Source organism: Pempheris klunzingeri, chromosome 13, assembly GCF_042242105.1.
Source record: "Pempheris klunzingeri isolate RE-2024b chromosome 13, fPemKlu1.hap1, whole genome shotgun sequence".
Taxonomy (NCBI): Eukaryota; Metazoa; Chordata; class Actinopteri; order Acropomatiformes; family Pempheridae; genus Pempheris; species Pempheris klunzingeri.
The window spans coordinates 4,587,369-4,598,778 of NC_092024.1; the positions used below are offsets into that span (position 1 = coordinate 4,587,369).

General features: G+C 45.6%; 1 protein-coding gene across 1 annotated transcript; it reads right to left on the reverse strand.

Annotated features, from left to right (window-relative positions):
- Positions 1-791: 791 nt before the first annotated feature.
- hhipl1 (HHIP-like 1) lies at positions 792-8,731 on the reverse strand. The gene is made up of 9 exons (XM_070842066.1): positions 8,476-8,731; positions 6,933-7,579; positions 6,671-6,814; positions 5,356-5,684; positions 4,575-4,701; positions 3,045-3,190; positions 2,828-2,909; positions 2,168-2,250; positions 792-2,057 (listed from the first exon to the last, which is right to left on the reverse strand). Exons 1-9 carry the CDS (start codon positions 8,677-8,679, stop codon positions 1,489-1,491), a joined length of 2,331 nt encoding a protein of 776 aa, XP_070698167.1. The 5' UTR covers positions 8,680-8,731; the 3' UTR covers positions 792-1,488.
- Between the last annotated feature and the right edge of the window lie 2,679 nt (positions 8,732-11,410).

Consider the following 11,410-nt stretch of genomic DNA (forward strand, 5'->3'; position numbering starts at 1 on the left):
GTGTAGGAAGAGAAAAGTTCAGAAGACAATGCAAAGAAATCATTCCACAACCAGAAAAAATCCCCAAAGACTTTGATTGTGACCTTGTGGATAACTCCAGGGTATGAGACAGAGAGTGAGGGGAGGCTGGGAGCAGAGAACCAGGTTGAGAAGCGGAGCCAGAGGCTTCCATTGGCAGGCTGTAAACTGCTGTATCCTGGCTCCAGCTCCTGAGATCTGCCGCTCTGCATATCAATGACCTTCACAACACAGAGGAAAGATCTCTGAAAGAAGCTCTGACTGGGTAAAATTAAAAGCCTGTCATTTAGACAATGTCTTAGCGTTTGCTCTGCGTCCTGCAATCATTGAAGATCTTATTTTAAGTTGTGTTTGGATTATATACTTAGGCCTAGTCCACATGCATGCAGGTGTTTTTGAAGACAGTACTTTTGAAGAGTTGTCCCACCTTTGGTTAAAAAGAATCTCGTCACCACAAGCATGTTCAAGCTGTTCCACAATATAGTGGAAGAGTAACTGTACATGTATGTGTAAACATATAATAAGCCCTGTTAGCAAAGCCTACCAATTCATCATTAAAACCAAATCATATCAATCAGTAGGAATGTGACTAATAATTAGCAATATAGTAACATAAACTAAACATAAACTAATTGATAAAAAGTGTCAGTGGCTGACAATCCGCAGCAGTGATTCATGAAGCCAGAGAACCACAGCAGGAGAACCAGGACCAGGATCCACAGGAACCAGAGAACCACAGCATCTGCGTCTGGTAAAGAAGGGGGAAACTAGGAGAGACTAGAAATCTTTTATTAAAATCAAAATATAATATCAGATAATACCAAAATGATAACATCATGATACAACCATACATTCATCCAGCGGGTACTGAACATTCAACTGGAACAAATCAAGACTTCATGCAGTACTGCCAAGCATCCATTTAAATTTAACATTCAAGTCTGTAATGAAAAAATTTAAAACAATAGCTTGAAAAAAAGTGCCTCTACTAACCCCCCCCCCCCAATCATATGGTTACAGTGTTAGATGTCATCAATGCATTCCAGCTGATCTCTATAGAAAAATATAAACCTTTGGGATGCTCTGATGAAAGGACTGTCTTTGTCTCCCAATTCCCCTCAGCCTACATCATTTCCTGCTTTTACACCATCAATTCCTGGACTTGTGTATTCACATGTGGCCGCTTTTTCAAAGCATCATGTAATGTGGTCGAACTGTATAATACAAGATTCATCAATCTCATCTTTTATTGTGATGGACTGACGACAAGATTCACCAATTTTAGATCACGTTTATGCCACGTAGTCCAGTGGAAGTTTCATTGCACGTGTTTGTTCATGGGAATGAGAAAATTCTCCACTAAGAGTAGATTGAAAGCATCTGTTTTTAACAGTGTTAATTTAACGTGCAATTTTAAGACAACTGGTTTAATTAATAATCATTATCTTCTCTTTCATATTAGTAAAAGATTTAGACTTCTACAGCGTAGTCCGAGTTGCCACAGATCACCCCAGCGTCCTCGTAATGGGCGCAGTTATGTGTCCCCACACCTGCGTGTTTGCAGTCCAGCAGGCTGGACTCGGTCCCTTCACACTGCACATCATCCAGAAGAATCCGCAGATCCTTCCCTTCTCCAAACTCTGAGTTCTTGGCTGCCTTCAGAGCATACCGGAAGCCTAGCTGCCGGCAAACCACTGCAGCATTCTTGGTGGTCCATAGGTCGTCACACACAGTGCCCCACTCCTCGTTAACGTAGATCTCCACCCGTCCGCGGTCGCTGCGGCCTTGTTCGTCCCCAACCAGCCTCACTGCTCCATTCTGGATTTCAGGTGCACTCTCCACCCTGGATTTGCCCTTTCTGCGTCGGCCTTTCCGTCTCGAATGTCTTGGTGGTTTGGTGGTAGTTGTGGTTGGGAAAGGGGTGGTCAGATCTGGGCCCACCTCACCTAGACGATCAATGAGCTCTTGGAGCCAGTCGTAGGACTCTGTGGGTTGTGGCTCAGGCTTGTTTGTGCTTGGTGGCTCAAGGCCAATTAATTCTAATGGAAGAAAGGATGAAAACACAAGAGACCAAATCTAAATATAAAGAAATGAATGCCACAGATTTCCTTTGTTTTGTAATTTGGCAGTATTTTAGAAGTGGACTCACTTTCCTGGGGAACAAACTTAATGAGGTTACTTTTCACTCTCACAGGAAGAGGATCATAGTGACAGTGTCTCGGTGGAGCGCGTCTGAAAAACAACACAACAAAACCAATTGAAATGTTGGTGCACGGAGGAGAAGACAGAATACTGAATTTGAACATGCATTCAACTTCCAGCTCAGTTACAACAGTGCTGAGGAAGTGTTCACATGAGCCGGACGGCTGGGAAACAAACGAGATGACACAAGCATCCAGGGCAGAGAGGAACGCAGACAGAGCCAGGAGCTGTCACACGGGGGGGGGGAGATTTAGGACGGCAGGCCTTTCACGCTGCTGCCAACACTGCTTCATTCTCCTCCCTCTCACCAAGACAGAGACAGTGAGGCAGTGGAGCCTCCACATTCAGAAAAAACAAAGTTATCCCGCCGGCGCTGGGAGAGCTCAGAGCCGCACTCGCATCCGGGCCAAGTATGATCATGATACAGCACATGGTGGGACTCACAGAGAAGAATGACATGCCTGTGTTTGTAATCGTGACCAGATGTGTCCACCAACAAATCGAAGTAGGAACTGTACGCAGTGAGCAGTTACTGTACGAGGCAAAGCACACTGCGTGTAATGATGGTGATGTAAGATAAAAAGCAAAGCAGTGAGTACAGTAATACCTTGAGGGATCCACCACTTTATAAACGACTCCTGAAGGTGACGTAGCACTTGGAATTCCCGTTGACATGAAGTACAGCTCGCCTGATGGGGAAAAAAATAAAAAACCCAAAACATTACATCAAGACGACATCACGCAAGAAAACAGACCTCTAAATTACAGCTGGTGAAAGCTCACGACAAGTTGAGTTTGGGGGTGTGCACGTGTTCCCGCATTACCGGCTTCATCCTCTGCAAAGGAGATGATGTACTGGTGGTAGTTGTTGATGAGTCCGGGGAAGGTGCAGGTCATGCCCAAACCCATGCAGATCTCATTGTATTTCCACTGGCGTGTGTTTCTGTCCTCCTGCAGACTCATCAAACGCCTGGAGAAGGAACCATATGTACAATCTGAAACCTGCAAAGCACTGTTGTTTAATGTGGAGTATGTGTGAACGTTTACACTGTACCAACCAGTATTGTCCACTACTGAGATTTGTGCTTTTCTACATTCCCCAAAGTACCTTTAAAGTTCCCATATTCTGCTCATTTTTATGTTGATATTTTGAATTTGGAGGTTCTACCAGAACAGGTTGACATGGTTTTTCTGCACACTCTGCTTTAGAAGAATAGAACAGTCTGCACGCTTTGCTCTCGCCTTCGGCATCTCTGTGTTACCAGGAGCTAGCGTAAGTGAGGAAAAAACAATGCTGGATTAAGGAGGTTTTCAGTCATACGACAGTTTTATGGTCAACAGATCCCCTTGTGACATCATAAGGGGAGCCAAATTGAAATAGAGCGTTTTTACACAAATTTACTAAAAGGTGGGAGCAGGAGAGAAAAAAGAGGATGGTCTTGTTTTTCATACTTTCTAGACACACCAGCAACACATATTTATATTGAAAATACATTAAATTTGGCATAATATGGGACCTTTAAAGCACCGTGGAGGACATGCCTGAACGTGGTGCATTCAGATCACTTAAGTAAAAGTGTCAATACATATTTTCAGTCAAAATACCCCATTACAAGCCAAATTACCGTCAAACAGAAAAAATACACAAGTACTATTCATGAAATCTACGTAAAGCATCAAAAGTCCTCATTATGTAGAATGGCCCCTTTCAAAGTGCTGTAACATAACAAAATGGATTATCATCACCAGTGCAATGACACATAAGCATTTTAATAATAGCTGCTCCAGGTAAAGCTGATTTCAACCATTTTATGTGATGATCATATACTGTTTTATACTCTACTATGAAATTATGCATTAATTACTGAGTCCTCTTCTTATATACAGCTTTAAATATTGAGGCTTGGACCCACCAATAGAGGCTTTTAGGACTCAGTGTGCAGTGTGTCAAATGTTTATCTGCAAAGAAACTCCACTCATTGTATCTATCAGGAAAATAATGTGGAGTAACAAGTACAAACTAGTACTTACTTACAGTACTTACAAAGTACTTGAGTGACTATATTTAGTGCCCTGCCTCTAACCGTAACCGAGTTTGTGGAGAAAACAAAGTCAAAATGTGCCAAGTTCTTTAAATGACAAAGGAAGAGCAAAAACAATTAGTCAGCTAATGAGATTTGTTACTCGTCTGCATTCTTTATCACTTCACGTCATGTCTGAAATCCCCAACTGCAGGTACTGCAGCCATCTGACATCATATTGTTGCCTTATCGCTGTTGTTCACAGAAACATGGACTTCACAGGTTGGCACTGTTTCGCAACGGAAATATGCACTTTACCAAATTAAACCTTACCCACTCATGAAATCTCCAAATATGTACATGCCGTTCAGGTTGGGGTATTCGCAGCCTCGGTACACATAGCCACCAGTCACCGACTTTCCCATCTTGTGGGGGTATGCGTAGATAGGCAGGACATCATCTGTGAAACAACCCCACGGTCACTGGTTAGTCATTTCTTTACAAAGAAGCAGCTTGCTCACATGCTTTCATGAGTCAAAATTGCGTTACAAGACTTGAAAGCTTAAGGATTGTCTCATTTTAGTCCATAGGATTACATGGAATCTGAATCACATCTACAATGTGTCTATCTAAACCAGAGTGTTTTAATCTAGCTGTGTGAGAACAGACCCCTTGTACATCAACAGAGAGCTGATGTCTTTATGACAGAAATGTGTTGCATGGTGTTATTGATGATTGACAGTAGAGAGACTTGTTCTTGTTCTTTCTTGTTCATACTTGAACTAACAGTTCAAGTATGAAGACTGTTAACGATGTGGCGCATTAAAGGAATTCCAGTTGGACTAGTCAGTTATTTAGTAGGTTAAGGCCACTGGTTTTCTACCTGTGTTCATCTACCTGCTTACAGCAGCATGTCAGTGCCATCTGGTACACACAGTTGCATTAGTGCTGACTAATGGCTTCTGCAATTTGGCATAACGGCTCCTGGTAGAAAAGGTGACCCAACGTTTTGTTGCCGTGTGTCCATGACTGTGAGGACTCGTGTCCTTTACCGTGTCGTTACCGCAGCAACCATGGTAACCATGTAAGGCTAGAATGAGCGGAGCATGCCTACCCAGCGAGCTGTTGGCACACAGCTTCTTATCGTAGCACGAGAAGCCTTCTTTTGCTCTCCAGCCGTAGTTGCGACCTTTCTCAATGATGTCGATCTCTTCAAACTTGTTCTGGCCCACATCCCCGCAGAAGATGCGTCCTTTGCCCTCTTTGGTCCGAGGGTCTCCTCGGTCCACAGAGCACCTCCACATGTTGCGGACACCATAGGCATAAATCTCAGGTCGTGCCCCCCGCTCATGTATGAAAGGGTTGTCTGGAGGACTTCTGTACAACGGGCCTCTCTCATTGACATCCACATCAATGCGGAGAACTTTACCCAGCAGGGCTGACCTAGGTGGCATTACAGAAAAGATTATATTAAGTTGTCAGAACGTATTATAAGTTATTAGTTATAGATTTTCACTACTTCATATATCAGTGATGCTAACAGGTTTTCAGTGTGGTGTCCCTGGGACCCACAGGTGTCATCTGAGTGGCACTGAGTGGGTTTTTGACAAATTGTAGTGTGAAATAGGGCCGGGTGATATGGTATATAGTATATGATATCTCAATATTTTTAGCTTAATAGTGTCTGGAGGCAGCAGTGAAGCTGGTGGAGGTTCCCTGCAAGTTTGGGGCTGCATTTCTGCAAATGGAGTTGGGGGTTTGGTCAGAGTTAATGGTGTCCTCAATGCTGAGAAATACAGGCAGATACTTATCCATCATACAACGACCCCAAACATGCAGTCAATGCCCTTAGGAACTATCTTTATATGATAAAAAAAAACAAATTAAATTTGAGATTTTTGAAAGCATTCTTTCATCACAGCATTTCTTCACACCTGCTTACATCATGAAGGTAGACAGACAAAATAATTATATTGATTAAAATACATCTATTCATTTGGTGATTTTCTGTGCATTTACTCAGTTTCTTATACTTTACAAAGGTATATCCCTTTACTGCAACTTCATGCTTCTCCACCACTACATCTACTTTTTGCTGCACTACATCTGTCTGACTGATTCGGTTACTTTAAAAATTTCCATCCCCTTCTTGTCCACTGAAAACCACACACCTCCAAATATGGTGATGGTGAATGTTTGTGATGAACTGAAGGATGAAGAGTTCTTTTATGGACTGAGAAAATCCTCCTCCTTCTGAAGATACATAAACAGTTTCAGGTTGCTGCATCCTTTAGTGAAATCTAAAACTATGCGTCAGCGAAGCAGGAACACCACTGATGTCTCATGTCACATGAATCTAAAAGGAGCCCTATTTCATTTGTGCAGATCCTTTGTTTGTCTCGTTTCAGAGAGCTTTAGTGAACTCTTACTTGTTCTGGGCATTCCCATATTTCCCAAACGGGTCACCCGCCATTCCACCATCCCCCGTGAAAATATACAAGTAGCCATCATCTGCAAATAAGAGTTGACCTCCATTGTGGTTGGATGCAGGTTCATCAATCTCCAGAATAACCCTGGAAGGAAGGTGAACATGACAAATAAGATAAAGAAAGGGGCAGGAATACGTCCTTATTTTGAGGTTATTTTTGCGGGTCTAGCAGACTGCTAACCTGGATTACAGACCACACCTACCGCTCAGAGGCGTGATCCACCACATTCATGTCGTTGGAGGACACACGGAACTCACTGATCCTGATCCTCTCATCAAAACCCACCTCCACTGAGTAGTACACATACACCTTCCCGTTGTACTTGTACTTGGGGTGAAAGGTGAGACCCAGAAAGCCTCTCTCATCGCCTTCCCATGACGATGTTAGCACCGCCTTGGTAATGTTCAAAAATGGTTTCTCCAGCTTGGACTGGTCAGGAAGGTACACCCACACCAAGCCCACCTGCTCTGCTACAAAGAACCGGTGCGTGCCGTCGTTGGCATGCACCATGGCTAGTGGGTTTCTCAGCCCGTTTGCAACTTCCTCCAGGCACAACTGCAGACAGCCGTCCGAGTCTGACTGGACCCGGCCTAGGCTTTGGGTGAGCTTCTGGTTGCTGAGGAGATGTGGGTAGCAGTAGTCCACATCGTCTAGCTCTAGGTACTGGCAGAGACGTGTCTCATCGTCTTGGACTTTGGCTAGATGTGGGTGGTCAGAAAGGAGAGGGATGGTAGTGCTGCACTTCCTCCAAAACTGGGAACAGTAGTCGGGACAGAGTCCTGGAAGGATCCTGATCGGGGTGCTGGGGTCCTCAGCATCGAACAGGTGAGCTGCATAGGGGGAGCATTCCTGGACCGAAGAGGAGCGGTGAAGGAGGAGGACACGCAGGGAAGAGGCAGAATGAGAATTATGTGTAGTGTGTCAAATTTCCTAAAACCAATATTCTGCTCCATTTATGGGCCACTTGAGGGCAGCACAAACAAGCTGGTAACCTCAATAGAAAACATGGACACAGCACCTTTCAGGCTCATATGTGAACTTCTAAGCAAACAAATGTCTGTTTGCGCAACCAGCAAATACAAAACAGCATCTGCATTCACTCGGGCCACCACCTGTGTCTCCCCGGCGAAAAACTGAGACTAAGCTGATGAAACAGTTAATGGTGGCGGAGAGGACACACGATAAAACCAGAAGAACTAGCTGAAGGATGCCCAGTGATTGGTGTGGGTTCATCATGATGACCGACAACTTTTACATTACACAAAGTCATTTGATTGATTGCCAGTGATAAAACTATAGATAGCAGCTCTAAGGAAAGAAACTCAGCAAGCCAACAGATTACTGGCCAATAGATTATTGGCTAACTGATTAGGGAAGAAAAGTTGATCTACTTGACCATGTGACCTGTAGATTGATTCTATTTTAGCCAGAAGCATGATTGCCAAGACAAAGGCTCACAGTGAAGTGATGAAGAACAGTCAGACACATCCTACAGCAGAGAGGGTGGGGCTGCTCTGAGATCAGATGACACTGATCCTTCACACTACACTGTGTGCTCAGTGCCTGGTCAGAGGAGATGACTGAGGATGACCTTCATCAACATGCCCTCACTGGAACATCAGAACAAACCTGGGGGTGTTCTCACCGGGTGGCCGTGTCCTGCTCATGGAGGAGACAACATGTGTGTTTGCGCTTTGCTCTGGCTACTGGCGCGTGACGGGGACGACCTTTGTCCCTGCTGTTACCTGGCAGAGCAGCTCCTGGACGAACGCGGCGCAGTTGGCAAATCCAGAATAATCCAAACGATCCATCACCTGGTAGTACCTCGTCATCAGCTGCTGGTCCTTCTCATAGTCACAGCAGCCCAACTCCTTGTACATGACGCAGAAGTCCAGCTCCCGCAGCGGCCGGAAGGGCGGCTTGAAGTCCAGACACTGTGGGTGTAACATTACAGGTGCGGCACGTAGAGCCACGAGGACCAACAGGCCGAGCGGCCGCAGCCACGGCGGCCGGACACACCGCTGCTGCTGCCGCTGCACGGAGGCGCGTCGGGCCGACATGGTGGAGGCAGAGCTGTGCGGAGCGCTGCAGGCTTCCTGTCTGCACTTTGCTCGCCCTCTCCAACCAGCCGCTCCATGGACTGCTGTGACGTGGTGGACCGCGGCCTGGCCCCTTTCGTCTGGGAGGGGGGGGGGTGCAGGCTGCTTCTCTCTGTCTCCCTGCCTGTCTTTCTTGCTGTCTGTCTTTCTTTATGTCTGTCTCTATGAATGCCTGTCTCTCTGCCTTTCTTTCTTTCTGCCTGTCACTCTGCCTGTCTGCCTTTCTCTCTCTCTGACTGTCTGTCTCTTTCTCTGTCTGCCTTTCTTTCTGCCTCTCTGCCTGTCTGTCTGCCTGTATCTCTGTCTGTCTCTCTGCCTGTCTTTCTGTTTGCATGTCTCTCTACCTGTCTGCATCTCTTTCTCTCTGTCTGTCTCCCTGCCTGTCTGTCTTTCTGTCTGTATCTCTGTCTGTCTGTATCTCTGCTTGTCTTTATGTTAGTCTCTCTACCTGTCTGCCTGTCTTTCTGTCTGTCTCTGCCCTTCTGACACTCTGTCTGTCTGTCTTTCCATTTGTCTCTCTACCTGTCTGTCTGTCTGTCTCTCTGCCTTTCTGTCACTCTGTGTATCTATCTTTGTGTCTGCATGTCTGTCTGTCTGTCTGCATGTCTCTCTACCTGTCTGCCTTTCTTTCTCTCTGTCTGTCTCTCTGCCTGTCTGTCTCTCTGTCTGTCTGTTTTGCTTTAGACAGTGTCTCGGCGTCTCTGATCTGACGTCATCAATTCTTATTGGGTTAGACAGTGCAGTGCATTGTGGGTCTGTGGGGTCTGCTTTTGTCCTACTTTCCTGTGTTCAACTCCTGTTCTTTACAACAGTACATCAAATGCATCAGCTTCTGCTGCCCACTAGATGGAGACCTTAGCCAGTCTTAACCATCCTCCACGACAACGTCTACAACATTTACAACACCTACAACAACAATAACAACACCTACAACAATAATAACAACACCTACATCAATAATAACAACACCTGCATCAATAATAACAACACCTACATCAATAATAACAACACCTGCATCAATAATAACAACACCTACAACAATACTAACAACACCTACAACAATAATAATAACACCTACAACAATAACACCTACATCAATAATAACCTGTCCTGCACAAACAAGGAAAATGATACAAAAATATAGCAAAGGCACTGAATGTTCCTAGAGATACTGCTGGAAGCAAAGTTCAGAAGTTCAAAGCTAAAGGAACACTGGCTGCACTACCTGGACGTGGTAGAAAGAGGAAACTATGAACAGCTGCCACCAGATTTCTGAGGAGGGAGGTGGACAAAAACCTTCCAGTGACTGGAAAAAAGCCCTGCAGCAAGACTTGGTGGCAGCAGGCCACAATAATAGGAATAACACTGGACTTTTTTTTAGAGCGGGGGGGAGGTGCTGTTATTTAAACAATGGGACATGCATTCATCTGAAGGAAAGACAGAAAGAGAGACGGACAGAATGAACTCTGGAGAAGAGACAGGCGCCGGGTTCAGGGAGCAGACTGGAGTCCTGTGTGAGCAGGAGGAAGAGTGAACAGTTCATGCAGAGATGGCGGCCTCTGCAGAAGTGTGAGCTCCAGAGTTTCACACACAGGATATTCATAGCACCCAGTGCGTGGAGTGAATCATCATGACATATATACAGTATACAGTATACAGTATATTGTGGGTACAGTTGGGGTAGAAATGAGGAGGAGCATGTACTTACATACAGTTGGTACTTTTCTGTCACATGAAGAAGGCACAATCAGGAAACACAGCATCCACCTCAGGGACCAACCGGCTCTGGGCTCCGGTCTTCTAACAGGGACTCGTCGTGTTGTCACTGCAAACAAAGTGTGAGAAACAGATATCGGTATGTGTTAGCTCAGTCTGCCATGGATCTAGTTTCCATAAGAAATGAGACCATTTTAATCAGCACAGCACTACGGATAGGGACGGAGTCAGTGTGAGCCAACTGTCCAACGAGGAGCTGTTGATGCTGGAGGATCTGTTCCAGAGGCTATGGAGGCTGGAGAGACACAACATGGAGCTGATGCTGGTGCATGGAAACATGATGAAGGACGTGAACCGGAGCCTGCAGGTCCACCTCCACTACACGTCCATCGTCCTATAGAGAAACGTCGGCCAGTACTTCCAGAGGCTGAAGGAGCTGGAGGCTGGCCCAGAGGCACTGAGCGTGGAGAACATGGAGCTAAGGAAATGGCCCTCATGCTGGACTGTGAGAGGAGCCGAGCCGACTCCCTGAGCTCCATCGACAGCCAGTCCAGCCTGAGCAACCAGTTGGGGGTGGACAGGCTGACCTGTCCACAGGATGACCTGTCCACCCCCCACTCCCCTGAACTCAGTGGTAAGTTCTTCATCAGGGTCCTGGTGCAGCAAGGCTGAACTGCAGTACGAATCACTATCACAGACGTAGTGTGTGTGTGTGAAAAGGGTTTTAATGGTTTATTGACCAGATTGCAACAGTTGAGTCCTGACTGCAGGAATAACACTGTGACCAAGCAGCTCAGACTCAAGGTCCTCTTATTAACATCTCCCTGACTCCTAATCTCTAAGTCTCCATCAGCTGATGGAGTTG

Coding starts and splice junctions, on each gene's coding strand:
- hhipl1 (XM_070842066.1), bottom strand. CDS start 8,679: ATGTTACACCCACAGTGTCTGGACTTCAAGCCGCCCTTCCGGCCGCTG. Junction 5,685..6,670: donor TATGGGAATGCCCAGAACAA/GTAAGAGTTCAC, acceptor AATGCCACCTAG/GTCAGCCCTGCTGGGTAAAG. Junction 2,251..2,827: donor AAAGTGGTGGATCCCTCAAG/GTATTACTGTAC, acceptor GTTGTTTTTCAG/ACGCGCTCCACCGAGACACT.